The sequence below is a fragment of the Gadus chalcogrammus genome, chromosome 21 (assembly GCF_026213295.1).
Source record: "Gadus chalcogrammus isolate NIFS_2021 chromosome 21, NIFS_Gcha_1.0, whole genome shotgun sequence".
Classification (NCBI taxonomy): Eukaryota; Metazoa; Chordata; class Actinopteri; order Gadiformes; family Gadidae; genus Gadus; species Gadus chalcogrammus.
Genome location: NC_079432.1, coordinates 9,524,436 through 9,543,320, shown reverse-complemented (window position 1 = coordinate 9,543,320; position 18,885 = coordinate 9,524,436). Strand labels below are relative to the sequence as shown.

The 18,885-nt window shown below is 44.9% G+C and overlaps 1 protein-coding gene across 5 annotated transcripts in view; it reads left to right on the top strand.

The window, feature by feature from the left end:
- The first annotated feature begins 2,206 nt into the window (after positions 1-2,206).
- The window catches only part of cdc42bpab (CDC42 binding protein kinase alpha (DMPK-like) b), a 72,204-nt gene continuing 55,525 nt past the window's right edge, over positions 2,207-18,885 (top strand). For all 5 annotated transcript variants that reach the window (XM_056581883.1, XM_056581881.1, XM_056581880.1 and 2 more), the window contains exon 1: positions 2,207-3,471. In XM_056581883.1, the coding sequence (XP_056437858.1) occupies positions 3,294-3,471 (178 nt within the window). In that variant the 5' untranslated portion in view covers positions 2,207-3,293. The remainder of the gene's footprint in view (positions 3,472-18,885) is intronic.

The following is an 18,885-nucleotide window of genomic DNA, read 5'->3' as shown; positions in this document are numbered from 1 at the left end:
TAATTATAAGTGCCTCGACATCTCGGGTTAATCGGCACAGTCTAATTGCACTTCAAACAATAGATGATCGGCCAATCAACAGGGCGTTTTTAATCCTGCTGTAGAGATACGGAAAGGAGAGCAGACATTTGGGAGTAGATTAGATAGCGACCGAGATCAAGTATTCCATGTAATTACCAAGTAATTAGGGAAGGATCAAGCCGAAGTTTACCGACGATAACAAGAGCAAATATTTATATATGAAATATGTGGAATATGTGAAAAATGTGGTTCTCATGCTAGTGCATTTGTCAGTGACCTCTTGGCTATTTACAGTCTGTTAGAGACCATTATAATTTCATTTTTATGCGTGTGTCTTTGTAATTTGTAATTTATTTATAATTGATAATCAATTGAAGACACTATCCCAAATCACAACGGGATTCTGCAAGTTATCAGCGTGTTAGCCGTGGCAGTGCACAGCTCTATTTTTTACAACAGAGGGCGCCCGAGTACAAGCAGATATATTACAAAACCACATATTTGGCACCAGCAAAAGTCAGGCTGAACAATGTTATTTTTTGTTATCTGTATAACTTTATATTTACTCATTATATGATGGCCCATCCTTGTAGCGAAACCCTGAACAAACAGGCCCTCCTCCCTCAACTGTTAACCATATAAATCATTAATAGCCGTGCTTTTAGACTAGGCAGTAAGCTTTATAAAAATCTCCATTCAGGCAAATTGGATGTAGATATGATACTTATCCCCAATAGGCTTTGATTAAACACCACCTTCGTTTATTTCTAGGACGAGTCATGAATAGCATTGTCTTTTATGTGCGAGAAGTTTAGATGTTGCAGAGGGTCATCTAACCGTATGGCTTTGCTCCAACGATCGCTCTTGTAATTTGGTATTTTAATACAGAGCTATCAATGCGTCAGTAATAGTCTACGTCTTGATGAAGATCAAAAAGTACCGGAGCCCTTGGGGTTATCATCTGTTGTTGAACATTAGTGACACAAAACAATGGAAGATCACCTTAACATGTCAAAAATAAATAACTCGATATCTGAAAGAAAACCAATCAAAGCGATTAGTTTCAATGGTTTCATGTGTACTAGCTTACTACGGATTAATGACCCATATTGTTCATTCATCAAACTCAGTCAAATCGTTTTAGAACAGCTTGAGGTGTATCAAAAGACCACCTCACTGTTATGACATGCATTTCCTACACTAGCCTATAGTAAAAAGACACACGGCTACAACATCAGCTACGCTTTTTTTTTCTTCCCTATTAAACCAAAATAATGCTTGGTGGGTTTAGTGACTGAGAGCGAACTGTCATGGCCACAGTAGGCCTAACTGGTTGCTAAATAAATGTTTTAGAGAGCAGAGGGGGCTTCTCGCCGTCTATTCTAAAAACGGTGTCGCTCCCTGCCCAGCACGCCACCGCCAGACTGACAGCCCGCAGTTTCCATTCACAATATTGACAATCCGTCCCCTTTCCATCCCCCTCCTCCGCCTGGCATCTGCTGTGACGGCAGTGTGTGTGGTGTATGGTGTGTGTGTGTGTGTGTGTGTGTGTGTGTGTGTGTGTGTGTGTGTGTGTGTGTGTGTGTGTGTGTGTGTGTGTGTGTGTTTATGCGCTCATGTGTGTGTCGGGCGCCATGATGACAATGATCCAGTGGGATAATTGTGCCCACGTCCCTGCAGCAGCCACTAGAGTCGGTACACGGCTGGCAGGGCGGCCGCTAGTTGCAGGTGGAAATGACTGGTAACCCAGTGGAAAAGATGGCGCAGTGTGACGTAGGCAATATGGATGCGAAATAGGCAATCCGCCACGAATGTTTGGGGAAACTTCTGAGCAGCAAGGGTGCGCACATATAATAATATCAGGGGATACGTCCTCATAGTCAGATTGCAATACAACCAATGGCTGTAGCCTATAGTAAACCTGAGGTCAGATTATAATTTTCATGCTGTTTTCTTTATTCTTTTTTTTTTTTTACAACAGCGGGATTCTTTCCTGCATCCTTCACATGATCCATTGTAATAACAGCCCCCGGATCATTTCGTTTGACCTACTGATTAAATGATGCGTTGGATTAAACATTCTCTATTTGCTCATCTTGACACAACGATCCGGGAGCTGCCAACTCGGTGGCTCGACTGTGCAGTGAAGCGACCTGCGGCGAGGGGAGGAGGAGGTGGAGGGGGGGGTCTAGTCTTCTGTGTCTCGTATTGGCCCAAGCTGGACCAGACTACAGCGGGTGCGTGTTGGACGTACAACGAGTACGTCTACTTCCAATCAAAAGACACCGATTTTTCTTTCTCGGATCTCTCTAGAAAACGGACCTTGGCTTGATCCGATTCGTTTTGACCTGTAATGGGAGTATGCTCAGTGTGATATTACTGGCCGATTAACACGGATTCAAGCGACATCTCTTGACTAACGCTTATAGTTGTGAAAAATAAGATCTCCGGTTGAACAGTATTATCTGTCAAAAGGTGTCCAACTTCCCCCCGATTGACAATGTGTGGCTATTACTAGCCGCGTAATCTGAGAAAAAAATTAGAGTCAAACTTTTCGGAAAGAGGGTCGTTTGTCGCTATGAGAGCAGAGGGGTAAGGCTAGCTCCCTGGCTAGGCTAAGTAGCTAAGCTAAGTGGCTAGGCTAAGCCTCTGTCGCCCTTCCAGTCCACCACCACCAGAGGAGGGGCAGCCGGGCTTTGTAGCATTGCAGATCTGTCCTGTTACGAGGTGTTGATGCATTTTTGTTGCCGCAGGAATGGAGAACCACAAATACCACCAACTCAGAGGATCCGTTGAACTGCACTAACGGCTCTTCTGTGTGTGTGTATATATAGGTTTTTGTATGTACTTGAGGATATTCTCTTCGGGTGTGGATAAGAAGAAAACAACAGGAGCCCCCCCTGAAAGGAAATAAGTAACAACCAACGTCAGGGCTCGGATCAGGTCTGCCGGCCGGGGCACGGTCTGAGACTGAGAGGAAAACCTAGTGTAAAGTGTCTTTATTTGTGGGGGAAGAAGTCTGCGGGAAAATGAGAAAATACCGCACGTCCCATTACCCCATGAGATACTGTAAGGACACATGTGAAAGAGCGAGCTCATGAATGATCCGCATTCAACTAGGTCCTAGCCGGTATTAGCACAAGTTTTGAACACATTCAAGGTGATATTACTGCAGATCGACACACCGCTCCGGACACGCCGAGGAAGCGTTTGATCGGCGTCCTTCTGTGAAGATTTTTATTCAAAATCAGTTTCAAAACACAGTCGGAATCATGTCGGGAGAAGTACGTTTGAAGAAACTGGAAAAGCTGATCCTGGACGGGCCAGCTCAGTCTAATGGCCAATGTCTTAGTGTGGAAACGCTATTGGATTTCTTCATCTGTCTCTACGACGAATGCAACAACTCCCCGCTCAGAAGAGAGAAGAACATTTTGGAGTTTTTGGAATGGGGTAAGTTTTTGTGATTTTCTGGTTTAATCCCGTATCCTTTCTTTGGTAAGATGATAGGCTAATGTTGGTGGTGCAGTGGCCCTCCCTTTCCCCCATCACATTCCTTTTATAGTAGTAGTGGAGCCGAGTTGGCCTGCTGTCTCTGACTGCCTCACTCCCAAAGGCTGGTTAAATCTATTTCTCGACCTATTTTGAGGTCCTTTTAATTTTCTTTGACATGCCCCATGCTTGTTTCACTTAGATTAACTTTTCTTTTTCTAAATGTTCGTTTTTTTTCCTGATGGACATCAATTCACTGTAGTGCTGTTGACACATCCTGTATGGATATGCCCAGTAGCAAACCTTACATGCTTGTATAAACGTAGCAATTATGCAACCTTTCTATTCGCTCAGCCCTAAAAAAGCAAAGCAAAGCTTTGTTCACATGGGAGACAGGACCACACAAAATGCACTCAATCATCTTGTGTGTGTGTGTGTGTGTGTGTGTGTGTGTGTGTGTGTGTGTGTGTGTGTGTGTGTGTGTGTGTGTGTGTGTGTGTGTGTGTGTGTGTGTGTGTGTGTGTGTGTGTGTGTGTGTGTGTGTGTGTGTGTGTGATTTATAAATAGAGAGAGAGGGCAAGCCAGTATGAGTGACATCAGGGGCTTGGTTGGTGCATGAACGTGGAATGTGAACAACTCTCCTTGTATCTGGTGGGGAGGCCTTGCATGTTGCCGGAGCATGTCTGTCCTCTGGAAAGCCTGACAGACAGGCTGAGGAGAAAGAACACGATGAGAACTTCAACAGGGACTCAGTTGGCAATGGCGACAGAATGGTTGTGGGTAGGCTACTAACTGTCGACCAATAGTACAGATTTTCTTTTTTTAAAGAGGCATACAATTAGGCAGTTTAATCCTGGGGAGATCAACATGTTGACCAGAAACGTCACCACCAGGTAGACTATGAACTATTGATATCTTGTTCTAGTATAGCAAGTTCATCAAAATATAATGGAAGAACTCAAGAACTCAGAAATTCAGTTGGTTGGCAAAAGCAGATGGTTTGTAGATGTTGCTCATAGTTATAGCAAACATACACAGCAACATTGTTTATTTGCGATCCTGTGGTTGAGGATAGTTTAGTTTAAGGATAGCAGATGGTTTATTTGCTATTCATGATAGTCTAGTGTGTTTGACACCCATCTGAAAGGTTCAGGGTTCAAGCCCCAATGTCCACAGTGTTCCTGTAAGCATACTTTGGGCAAGAAGCCTAGTCCTAGATAAAAGCATCAGCCAAATTGACAAAAGCATAAAAATAATCCTTTTAGGTACTCAGTTGACAGGTCATGTGTTCTTTAAGAGCACTGTGTCTACACACTGACTACACTTCGCCCATCTAGCCAATCCCAAACAGTCTGTTTGCCTGTGCACAGCTCCTTTTCACGTCTTCCTCAGTGGTCCTTCTGACCCATGAGCCAGGCACGGTTTCCATCCTGACAATGCCTCTGTGTTGACACAAGAGACCCTGAACATCACAAGGCTCGGATCAGAAAGTATTTGTGGATTTTTGATTGGCAACAATGCGCCATGTTGAGAGGACTCAAGAGATATGAAGTGCGGTAAAGTCATAAATCAACGTAAGCTTACTGAGCATAGAGGGGCAATATACTGTGAACCTGTGAATCTATGAGACTGTGACTAACTGTGGCCATTCAATCAACTTACCTTATTGAGCAGGTACAGGTCATGCCCCCATGACCTGCTTGGAGGGACACTGGAGTCGTTCGGGATGGAACCGAGAACCTTTAACCTGGGTGTCGACAACTGATCCATCCCACCTTTCCTGCCACTGTTATGATAGTCCCAACCACCATGTAAGGGTTAGGGTCAGGGTACAATAGTTGTTATTTTTCCATAGATGTTGGCACGTTTCGTATTGCCACAGATGGGAGCGGGTATGTATTGAGTTTTTCTAACAAGCATCGGCTCACCAGGGCTGGAAACGCACACCCACTGAGTCATAGTGTCAGCCTTAGTGTGTAATGGAGCAGGAATGGCTGTAGTACTGGTGCAAAGAAGGGGTTTTGAAGTACATTCATGATGAACAGATGATTTTATTTTGGAGGTTTTTGGGGAATCAAACTGTAACTTACGATGGACCTTATACTGTTGGAAATGGATGGAGGGGACAGGAGTTGGTGTTATACGTACCCTATTCACTCATTGTATTGTGCTCTCTTAATTAAACCTAATGATTGAACTATGCGACAATAATTTTAATTTTACTTGCAATGTTCCTTTTCTTGGTAACCACAGTATGAGAACATAGCTGATGTTTTGGCCTTTAACGATGTCGATAACTGTCATAACTAAAGTCACAATGTCCAGGGTAGGATTTGTACTCTGGGACCAATGGTTCCCAGGTTCGTGTGTGATATTACATACACACCCCTAAACAACAAACGGGCTGTTCTAGAAATATAGTTCTACTAGCCAACATTTGGACTGAACTGTTGAAAACCCTATGACAGCACTGGGAGTGGGACCAGTTTCACGTGAGGAAGTCCCACACTACCAGTTGACGCAATGCCACAGCGGCCCGGATTAGATCATGAAAGCCCAAAGTGTGTGCATGTGATCGATTGCGTCCTCCAAAAATTGCATAGGATCATAACGTCCACATTCTCAAGTGCTCAAAAGGCGACTTATCCCTCTGTCAAGGCACATTCTACGGGGGGCGCATGAAAAGTTAGACCCGGTTCCATCCCTGCTCACATGGGGATCACAAATTAGCACCCCTATTGTTGGTGGTTTGGGGTTGGGGAAGATATTGTTAAATTATTGTGGGTCAATGATTTATAATATATTTGTTCAGTTAATCTTGATCATTCATTGCGAATGGCCCTCATCAGTTGCAAGAGAACGAGAACGAGCCAAAGAAGCATAATTATTGATTTAATAATTGAAAGCCAGACTAAATATTGAATTGGAAAAGTTGATATAAACATCACTATTCAATTAAACATTCCATTTGAATTCAATTTAATTATCAGATGGCCATGTCAACCCTTTTGTGTTTGGATTGCAACCTCTACTTCTACTGTTTATATCAGCCATGCCTATCAAAGCTTCTGAAGAACCTACGCTTTGTGCAGGCTAGTTTATTCGCTCTGGGCGACTTTAAGACACTGCAAAAGTTTGCATACAAACTACACCCCACACCTCAGATACTGTAATGGCTCAAACTCAGACCACTAGCATCCTCCGCAGTCGGGCCGCACTGTGAGAAGATCTACCACATTATATCGGCATCACAAGGTTGCTGGGTCTTTTTTTTTACAACACGGCCATGACAAAGGTGGTGCGGTGGTTTCCTTTCTCCCCTCTCCGACGCTATATTTGAGCCACAGAGGAAGACAAACATTTGTGTTGGATTTGCTTTTCTTCTTGTTGGGTGACCTCCTTTCGTCTGTAATTGAGACCCCTGCATGACCCGCAGCCATAGGGGAAACTACACGGTACACTGTTGTACGCAGTTCCCTCCTCACATTCACTGCAAGAGCGCTGTAAAGAAACCAAGAATTTCACAAAGTACCAACAGTTTAGATAACGGCCAAGCCAAAATGAAGCACAATTGGGCCCTGTCCAACCATCCCGTTTTTTTAGGAGAAAAATGGAACCCACAGCTATAGTTATTTCATAATTTCCTGCTTTCCTACCTATACCCCTCCACCTCATGTCTTGTAGGGCAGGTTTGGCTGAAAAAGACCTGCTATGCCAGCCAGGCCGGGCAGGCTGACCTTCCATCTTAGCCTGGTCTCTGTGCAGGCCTTGCAGCAGCGACCAGCTGTTTAGCTACAATTAAATGGGGGGACTCCACCCATACCAGGCTTATATTGGCCACATGCCTTTTGCAGCCTGCACACACACACACACACACACACACACACACACACACACACACACACACACACACACACACACACACACACACACACACACACACAACACACAGTGACACACATACGCACGCACATAAACAAACACGCACTCGCATGCTAGGGGTGCAACTGTTCCCAGGGTTGGGTGGTATCTTAGTTTCGTGGTTTAGGCTTGGTTTGGTATGTATGTGGTAGAAAACTTTCATCAATAGATTCACAGAAGATATTTCAGGTAATTAGATTGTAGTTTGAGGAACAAAAATGTTTTGTTTATCTGGATAATAATAAACTCGTGGGCAGAGATTTGATTTTATGCTTCAGTGACTGATCTTATTTGCGTAGTTATATTATCTAAATGTGTTTCTTTCCCCAAAAAACAAGTCTTATTTGATAGTCAATCCATGATCTCCTCATTGAGTCGAACAGGAAGGAAGTGACCTGGTTAAGCGTGTAGGTGATGTCATATCAGCCAGGAAGTTGGCTGGCTGGGTTGTATTGTGCCTCTGTCTGCGGGGGATTTGGTGATATCCTAAATTAGACTTTTTGTGTCATTTCGGAGACATGAGGTCATCTAGCGGTCTGTCCGTATTCCAAGTTGCCAGATTCATGTCTATGAACTGTATTCATGGAAGCACCCACCTTGTTTGTTCATTCAGTTGTGTTTTTTTCTGTAGTAGTAAATACGCATTTGATAGGGAATTGTTCAACTGATAAAAGGCTGATGGATAACAAAAAAAAAACTAAAGGGGGAAATGCTTCGCACTGATCATGATATAAACATTGCTATGATAGAATAAATGAGGTCTCTGCCTTTACACAAAGGGTTGAATTGAAAAACATTACACGTGTTTTTTAGGTTACAAAACACACAAAATAGCTCTCTTAGTTCCGGTGTCACTGTTCAACCCCAGAGGGGTTTTCCATTGTGTCAAACGGCCCCACACAGCATTAGGGGGGCCTTCATGCACGGCTATGCTAACGGCTTTGCTAACTGCTATGTTACACCACAACACTCTGGTGTCCTTCAAGAGTTCTAAACGGGGGCCACGATAGCTGCAACCAAACGATAATACACATGACCACCAAGCATTCTCAAATATTTATTGGTCTTATAGATTTGTGTGCGAGCCGGTCCAAATAGATAGCAGTGAGTCAAAATGGGTTTGGGTGAGGCTGAGACTATTTCACTAGCGGGCTCCCTTAGGTGGCCAATAAAAAAACAGTTAGCCAAGTCGTCTGGGGGATTATTAGGCGGGGGGAAAGAGCTGCTAATTGTGTGGTGTCATCAGATCGTGTCAGGAGCTCGGGTCGTTACAGCCCCCTCTCTGTCTGTCTGTCTGTCTGTGTCTGTCTGTCTCTGTCTCTGTCTCTGTCTCTGTCTCTGTCTCTCGCCCCCCATGGCTTGGCCCCTGCTCCCAAAGCACTCCGCTGGTGATTAGTCAGCTCAGGTCCCGGGGAGGTGATGGTGGGAGGGCGGGAGGTTCTCTCTCTCTCTCTCCGTCTCTGTCTCTGTCTCGTCTCTACATTTCTCTCGTCTCGTCACCTCTCTACATTTCCCTCCGGGATGCCTTTTTTCAATTCTGTATTTTCCCTTTTAAGTCATTTCATTCTCCTTTATCTCATTCTTTTAAACCGGCCTTACCTCTATGGCCTCCCTCTCTTTCAGCCCCTCCTTCCCCATGGGATACCTTTTTTATTTTTAAATGCACTTATCTTTTAAACCTCTTTCTTCTATATTCCCTACTCTCCTCCCTCCCTGGGTCTTTCCTCCAGGCAGCTCCAGGTTCCCCCCCTCCATAAGGTACCTCCCTCCCCCAGCTATAAGGGACCTCCCTGCCCAGCTGAGGGCTCCAGGCCTGGATGGCTGAGTTAACCCAGCATTCAGGGAACAATACCTATTTGCTCAGAAATGCTTTTGTTTTTTTTAGAAAATAATATATGAAGATGGTGACTGTTACTATTCATAGTATTGTGACTGTTATGAACCAAGAGGTTTTTTTTGTATGGCTGGCGTTATTTTGTAAAGGGCTTAGTTACAGAGGGTTCAAATCCATTAGAAATTGCTGCACAACATTTTGTGTGAATAGCATTGGCTTTCAACACACTACAGAGGTTTTTATATAATCTAAAAGTTTTGCTTGGGAACCCTACATGGTTTGTGTGACACATATGTAGAGCGCAAAAGCATATTACAAATACTAACAGTGGAATGTTACCTTCATTCTCTACTGGAATAAACTTTCAAACCCAGAGGACAGTTGGCTAGTTTTCTATATCCATGCACACACGTGCCAACACACACACACACACACACACACACACACACACACACACAGACCCCCGAACACATGCACACAAGGACTCGCACACAAACACACGACAGACAGAGGGACTTTGTCATCCTAAATGATGGCACATGTTGGGACTGTCTGTCTGTGTGAATTAAAGAATGCTGCTCCACACCATTGTTTGTCTTCTGAAGGAGCTGTTGCCTGTTTGCAGACCATACCGGCACGCATACCTCGCCTGTCTCTCGCGCCCCCGTCCCCCACCAAACAGGGGGCTGTTGTACACACAGCCCAGACAGACTAGGGAAAGCGCTTCCACAATCCTTACAAGCAGGATGTTGTCGGTAGCAGAGAAAGCATAGCAAAGACTGCGAGGCAGGCTATGTGATCAATGTATTACAACGTGATGCGTGACAACGTCTTTATTTCTTCCCTTATCAAGAGCAACCCATCCCATTAACTGCTCTTTGAGGCGCGAGTTAAAGTGTGTCAGTAAACATGAAAAGGGCCTTGCAAATATGCGTGGTAGTTATGATGATGACTGTAATTGAGCGAATCTGGATAGTCGCAAGAGTCAAAACGGCCGGCTATGCCCACCGCTTGCCTCTGATTGTGGGGAGTGAAGGGAAGTGGGTTGTGTGTGTGTGTGCCGACAACCCAGATATTATCCAAAATGTATTGTAGAACGCATGATAATCATACAAATTTGTGTTACGTTTTGTTGCTGCCACGTCCAAAGGATATTTAGTGTGAAATGTGTGGACACAATTATGGGATCTCATTCCTGAAGCTGGAATATATTGGGATATATGTCCACTTTCAGTGCTTCCCTTCACCTTTCTTCTCTCCTTCCTGTGTAACACAGGAAGTTACAATGTGACGCATACAGAGCCCAGCTGTAGTATTATGGGATGGAGCCAAACACTCGACATCACCTCATCCTGTCTCTTTGTTCTAGACCCCGTAGTGCTGACAGTTAAACATTCAACCCCCTGTCAGTATCTATCATCTTTCAGCAAGTTCATGTTTTAAAGTCTCTGCTGCAACACTGGTTTAATTCTGCAGCCACAGACATGCATATTTTGAATAGATTTTTGTAATTAATTAATTGATTGATTGTTCTTATTATCGGAATCAATGATTTATGTTTGGAAGAGGAAAAGCAGGAGGTAAGCTGTGCCGCAGGGGGAGCTTCAGGACAAAATACCAGGATGGCAGTTTTGTTTTTGTTTCCTCCATCTGTTTATTACATTTTTTAAAGTTCCATGTTTTGTCTGCACACGTTCAGCGGTTTGCGTTTGCTTTGAATCTACTTCTCTCTCTCTCACTCTCATTCCTTTTTAAATTGAAAGATCACAGAGCAAGAAAATAAACGACCATTGTTGCAGCAGTACCACGTCACTCCATTTAATCAGTCCGTTCAGTGCCCTTACCCCTCCCCCTTCTGGTGTCATCACCCAGTCATGGTGCCGGGTCTGGAAATCCACTTTTTGTCCCTCAACCCCTGCCGTAGCCAGAGTGTGTGTGTGTGTGTGTGTGTGTGTGTGTGTGTGTGTGTGTGTGTGTGTGTGTGTGTGTGTGTGTGTGTGTGTGTGTGTGTGTGTGTGTGTGTGTGTGTGTGTGTGTGTGTGTGTGTGTGTGTGTGTGTGTGTGGTGCTGACTCAGGCTGCAGCCCCTCATCACTGGGGCTGGCTGTGGAATTTGGAGGCGAGGTGTGATGTTGGGGAGAACAGCAGCTGCTGTTCGGATGAGGCCAAGGCCTGGCTCTTTGTCCTCCAACTCCACCCGCATCCATTTACTCACACACTCCCCCCCCCCCCCCCTCTCTCTCTCTCTGCACTATGTCTCTATCTCTTTCTCTCCTATGTTCAGCCTGATTGCTAATCTTTGGGCCATCTCTGTCTCTCGCCATGCTCTGCTGCATCGCACCTTTTGTCGCATTTGATTCTCTCTTCCCCTCTCCACCTCTCTTGTCTTCCTTGCTCTCTTTCTCTCCCCACCAAATGCTCTAGCACTGGCCCCTCCCACCGTGTGCGACTCTCTCTTCCTGTATCCCAACTTTGCCTAGTGATAGAGTGGTTTGTACGTGAGAGAGAGGGAGAGGGAGCGAGAAGGAGAGAGAGAGAGAAGGAGAGAGATAAGGAACGAGAGAGAGACCGCAGTTCAGATCATATGAATTCACATCGGCCCTGGTGGTTGTGATTATATGTGTGGTTCTTCTTGGTGTGTATTTTTGCTGACATATCACTCGGTATGGGTGTGCTTGCATGCATGAGTGTGTGTATGAAAGGGTGAGAAAGCAGTAAAGGGAGAGGGTGAGAAAGAGGTGTGGACACACGATGAGTCAGACGGACACATGCGGCATGCTGCGCGCACACGCACGCGCACACATGCACGTGCGTCTGTGCACCGCTCACAAACATGCACACACGCATTCACCCCACTTCCCCTCCAGGCACTTTTAAGTGGCCAATGTTGAATTACGCATTATTGATTATATTATTGATACGATCAAATAAGGCTCAGAATTCATTATTTCCCGTTATGATAAGACATAGAGGAATTAGACAGGGGAGGTAATACAGGAGGTGCATATATTGATTGTTTGTTCCACATTAACTTTAGACAGGATGATCTACAGCCAACGGACACAAATGTTCTCGCAGCAAAACAAAACTGAAAACAACAAATGTCATGAAGAAGGCACAGAGCTGCAGTAGCAGCAGCTATGTCTGTATGTACCAGGGCTACCATGAGCTGGTGCTGTGCCGTCCACAAAGAGGTTTGAGAGCGTTCTCTCGTGTTACCTCCTGTTAGTCCTCTCCTGCTCTGCTCATGCCTGCCTCTGCTGCTTCAGGTGGACAGACGCCCTTCACTTGTGCTGCGACGGCTTGTTCCAACAATCACCTTGGCCTACGTGTGTGTGCGACTATACACACATCTTCTGTGTCCCGTTGGCCACGTTTGTTGTTCGATTTATGCTGCTAGTTTACAAGGTGTGTGTGTGTGTGTGTGTGTGTGTGTGTGTGTGTGTGTGTGTGTGTGTGTGTGTGTGTGTGTGTGTGTGTGTGTGTGTGTGTGTGTGTGTGTGTGTGTGTGTGTGTGTGTGTGTGTGTGTTACACACCTGTGTTTTCACCTCTATGCTCTTGCCATCCACTCTGTCCCACCATATTTCCTCCTCCTCCGGTATTAGCATGGCTCCAGTACTGCCAGCACATGTGTTATCTGAGGAGCTCTCTTCATTCACAGTTTAGCCTGAATGGCGGCCATTCAGACTATCACGTGCACTTGCTCATGCGCACGCCCTCACGTGCACACCCTCACATGCGTGTGTGACACACTTCTCAGTCAGCCTCCTGTCCCGTCTGAATCGCCGCCTTGTTGACCGGCTGTGCGTTGAGTGGTTATTCACTGACTGGTTTAAGGACGTTAGGTTAGACTAGGTTATACTGATTAGCTCCATTTTATTATAACCAGGTGTTTCAGCTCATCGCTAAAGTAGTAATAGAATACATCATCATGAAACATTTAAATACAATGTATGAACATGGTATACATTAAGTGTGTAGAACAATCCAGCTCACTTCATCACCTTGCTGTCAATTTATCATCCATTAATTTATTGTGATCTTCAACTACCGTACTTCCATTTTTATGTTTGAAGATCAATTGCTCCTTTACTTATCATTAAATCATTAATGATAATCATTCGACAATATTCATAAGCTTAATACGTGCACGTATTTAGTTGTGGTTTTATTCTTTTCATTTTGCTGATTTTGTTAAATAGATGCATAATCAGTGAGATCCTCGGGTATGATCTAGAAAGATGTAATTAGAAATCCTAGAGGGCAGAGGTCAAGGATTAACACCCAGGTCTAGTCTCTTAACGCCTCTCTAACACGTCTGTAGGCTGCTCTCACTCGACTGTGATCAAAATGGACTTGAGGACCTGAAACCACTTCTATGGTTTGCTGAGATTTGCAGAAGTGGTTTAATTGGTTGTGTGGGTGTTTTTTTGTTAAGTTGTGTTTGTGTGTGTGCAAATGCATGCAAAGCATCCACTTAGTAGTCCTTTACACTTGCATGCACTGATATTTCATGACACACACAGAGGAAGTCTCCGTCTCTCCGCAGGGGAAGTCCTGTGGTTGATTATCATCTCAATTGTCTGAAACCCCCCTCAGTCATCTCTATATATAGAGCATTGCATCATGGGAAACGTCCCCCCCCCACCCCTCCCTCAGTAGTTCTGTGGTGTCTGTGCATCCAAGATCCAAGTCTAAGATGGTGTCATTTATAGTCACCCATGCATAATTAGTCATGTGTTTTCACATCACTTCAATCTTTTTTTGTTTTTGACAAGAAAATAAGCGTTTTCTTTCTGGATAACAAAGTATGTAGATGTTTCGGGGTTGTTCATACATTTCATCAGAAGCTATATATTTATATATAATTCATATATAGGATCTTGAGGATAGCACTGCCTTTATATCAATGGTTCTTTAATATTAATATCATTTCCCAGCAAATTGCATAGGGTTCAAATACACTGACCCCTCTGCTCTCTCTGTCACATAGCCCTGAACTTATTCCACTCACACATTGTTAAAATGGCCTCTTGCTCGAACAAACTGTTTATATGCCAAAGGGTGTTGAAGGATGACAATTAGACTTCACTTATTGGATCACCTTGCTTGACCTCATTCATTAATTTCCATAATTACTAGTTCCAGGCCACATAAAAGGTGTACACAGCCAGCCACAGGTCATAATAAAGGTGTCATAATTGGCTGCCCTATGTTTTGATGCCTTACCTCCTAGCTGTGTGTGTGTGTGTCTGTGTGTGTGTGTGTGTGTGGGGGGAAGGCAGGAAGGAAGTGGTAGGATATCGGGTGAAATCTCCTTTCGGTGTTGATGATTACCTAGATGACTGGCAACCTAGTCAAAACAAAGCACCCGTCTCTCGCTCAGCGCACGCACGCACACACACACACACACACACACACACACACACACACACACACACACACACACACACACACACACACACACACACACACACACACACACACACACACACACACACACACACACACACACACACACACCACAAGCTTCTTATCAACGGGGTCACATGTTCTCTGTACTTGTCTTATCTGCACGGCTGCCAGTTAGCGCTAACGTGACACCGATCCATTAGCCCCGTGCTAACTGCTAACAGCGACCAGCAGGCCCTAGCCAGAGACGTAGCGCTCTGGGAGATAAGGACCGGGCCTTTCCCTTCTCTGTTGGTTTGGCGGTGATTGTGCTTCACCTGGATGGGTCACCGATATATTTGTTTTGTAAAGGATTATTTCCTTTCTGTTATAACTTAATTTTGCTTATTGTTTTCTTGTATTTATCCACTGCTGACGTGACTGTGACTTTGAGGTTTTGATTTTGTGGCTTCTCAGATTGTATGATCTTTACAAACCAAAGTGCATTCATCCGATAGCTTGTGGAAATCCTGCGGAAGACGGTTCAACAGGAGCTGTGTTGAGCTGAGCTCTGCTTGTTATGAAAAAGATAAGATAACACTTTATTGATTCCGACTGGGGGGGGGGGGAATGTGGAAAGAGAGGCAAAAACCAAGATTGCAAGTTGAGTTAAAAAATGCATTACAATAAAATAAGACAATCAAAAAAAAATCGAATACAATAGACAAATAATAATAGGGGCATAGTCTGCGGGTCTCGGGCAGTCAGGCTGTTTTCCAGCCTGGTGGCTGTCGGCACCAAGGAACACCTGACACTGCGTCCTGCACCTGTGAGGGAGGAGCCAGTGACTGCTCCCCATCTGCCACAGCTCTTCATAGAGGGGATGGGATGCCGCGTTGCCCAGGATTGCCCTGATTAGGTCCCTCATCTTCCTCTCCACCACTGCCCCCAGACTGGCCAGTTGTAGCCTCAAGCCAGTGAGGAAGCTGGCCTTCCTCACTGGCTTGCGCTCATCAGCCTTGATGCTGCCTCTCTATGGCACCACAGCAAAGAACATTGTGCTGGCTCTCACAGACTGGGAGAACATCTGATGTTGGTGCAAGCCATTTTGTTGTATGTGTGCACTCCCAGGAACCTCTACCAACCACCTTCTCTCATCTCCTCCCCCGGGTTGGTAATGGGGGTTTGGAGCAGCTTACTGCTCCGTCACAAGTCCACCACCAGCCTAACAGTATGCCAGTATGCAGGTGTTTGCCTAATAAATGCAACGCAGTCGAGACCCTGTTCCCGTCCCTTCCACTGTATATCTGAACGAAATTGGACAGATGTAGGGACTTAGCATACTTTCAACTATGAACTTTAGGATGACATGCATTTTGATATAGTTGTTATACACAACACAATGATATTATTCATTATATGAAGTTTGTCTCTGACTGTAGCTATACATACAGCATGCTCACGTTATGTAGTGTTTATCCAATTTCTAGTTCGTCAATCTTTGGCCTCCTAGCTGCGGTCACGTGCGTGTACCTTCGCCCCAGCAATGAGCACCAGGCCTGCCCGGGCACGCCCTGGCTGCCGACAAGTGCATATTTTCGGGGATGCTTTCGGTTACAAGCCCCAGCACTCTGACACTTTAGAGCTGGAGAGTGTGTAATTAGCAGCCATGCTAGTCTCTGCTGGCTATCACAGGCTAGCTGGCTCTGTCTGTTGTTGAGGGCTTTAATGGAGGAGGGTGCATGCATGTGTCTATCACTTAAATTTTGATATATTTCACCGCCGTCTCCTAGCAGGGATAAAAACCGAGTTGGTCAATTTTTACATTTCTCTCTATGGAAATATGGTAAAACGGAACAAATGTTGTTGGCAAATTATATCTTTTATTTTTCAGATTCAAGAATGCAATAGCCTAAAACCTGTGTATACATACATGTGTATGCACACATGTCTTTGCAATATTATGGTTGTTCAAACAAGCATATCATTATTATTATTCTAATTATGGCTGTATAACATATCCAACCATTCTCAACTCTTCCTTCGTCTTGTCATTATGCAGTATTATTGTGGAAGAGAAGGTTGAATACTCCCACACAGAAATAACGCCTTCTCCGTCGCGTTTGCACACAGTTTACATTCCTTAGAAAGTATTTGGCTGGAGACAGTGTTTGGGCCATCTCAGCCACCATAGCCTGTGGTCCTAAAGTTCTCATGTTCACAACAACACACTCACTCTCTCTCACTCACTCACTCACTCTCTCCCCACTTCCCCACCCTCATCTCCCTCTGTCGTGCAGTGTTCATACATTATTTGCTTATATACACATTATATTCTCTCTGGTGTGTACAGATTGAAGGATGTCTCATTATGTTCAGTCCATCAGTGCTAGGAGAGAGTCCTGGCCATTTCCCTGCTAGCTACATTAGGGTATGTCCCTGGAGAGTTTAGCCATTATGTCGTAAAATAAAACATACAGCCATACACAGAGACATAAATACCACCGCCATCTCGGTCATGTTTTAGCAAATAACAGTACAGTACATTATAAAGGAGAGCATCTATCCACAGCTGCAGAGCTTAGGGGAATTTAATTTGGGTATGTTATTTAAAGTCAGCCTGCCAAACGGCCAGTCTTATGGTATGTATGATTTGGTTTGGGGTGAAATCTAATCTTAATCCTAATCGAAGTTTGCCTGTACACACACACACACATCTATACATGTGTGTTTACATGTCTAGAGGGTCCGTTAGCCGCGGAGCAGGTTCCCCCGCGTTGTATCAGCGACCTCCGTCATTGTCCCCCGTCGCACGGCCCCCCCCCCCCCCAACCCCAGGGACCCCCAGGTGCTTCCTGACGGGCCCCGGTCGTGGCACACCTTCCCAGGCTCGTTCCCAGAGAGTGAGAAGGGGGTCTCGGGTTACCTCCACCACGACACATACCGCCGCAGGGAAGCTCCGGGAAGACCCGACTGAATGGCGGGGCGCTGGCACCACCGGGGTCGTCTCTGCCTTATGGCTCACCGTGCTCTTGGGTTTTTTCCACAGAGATGGTACACTGTGGGGGTGTGAGTGTGTGCGTGGTAGATTCATTGTCTGCGTCTCTTCAGTGTTCTCCCCTGACGGTCCGTGGCCTATGGTCTTTCGATTTCCGTCTGTCTCCGTCTCTTGAGGTCTCCACTATCTTTTTCCTTTCGTCTTTCTCTATGGTTCTTATTCCAGCTCTCTGTCTCTTTGTCTATTACACTTGATTATTTTCTCTCGCTTTGTCCATCTGTTTCTCTCCCTGAATCCAATTCTCTCTCATTTAGTCTCTCTGTATCACTGTCTCTCTTTCATTCTCTTTTTTTATGAACATGTATGTTTTGGCAGCAAGCATGTATTGAAAGTTGGAACTAGGCATGTAAACGAAGATATTATTATTTCTGATTGAATGGAAACAGTGAATTTAGTGTCCAACTGTAAATACGGTTCTCAGGCACCAGCGCTTGGGTTTTGTGTGTGATGTGGGAGAAGTTGTCTTTCGGATCTTTGCCAATAAAGTTATTTGTTCCTGGGATGAAGGGAGTCTGTTGAAGGGGGGGGGGGGGGGGGGGGGGGGGGGGGGGGGGGGGGAAAGCTGTCTATGTCTCGTTTTAATTGGATGACTCAAAGATGGGGCTGACTGGAAGCGCAGGCCCTTAAAACCATTCCTAAACGTTAAAGGAAGTCAGGGTTGAAAGAACAGGCGGCAAGTGTGAGCGTGTGATTCTGCGCTGGTCTTGTTCTCACTTCAGAGAAGGCATCATGAAAGTCCAGTATTCTAGTGGATGTAGCATTACAGTGTCAACACACCTCTTTTACTTAATCTCCCATGTTTTTCTATTTCAGTTGTACTCCTTTATGAAGTGGACGAGATGCGACACAACAGATTTGATGTCAGAATTCTTAACATGAACCTTGATGAGTTGATCCATGCCTTCCATGTCAGACATTCTTATTGGCATCATTATGTATGTATGAAATGTGATTGGCACGAATCATTGGTCACAAGGCAGGCCAAAGTTTTTCCTAAATGTTCATAAAAAGGCAAGCCTTTACTGCTAGGTGGCCAATTTTAACACGATGGCTGGAATAATGAATGGCACTCTGACTTTCTCTCCTTGCTTTTGACTCTAAGGTTCTCATGATATAACAGACAGACTCCTGACCCTGGGTCAGTTTGGTACATTTTCAACCCACTTTAATA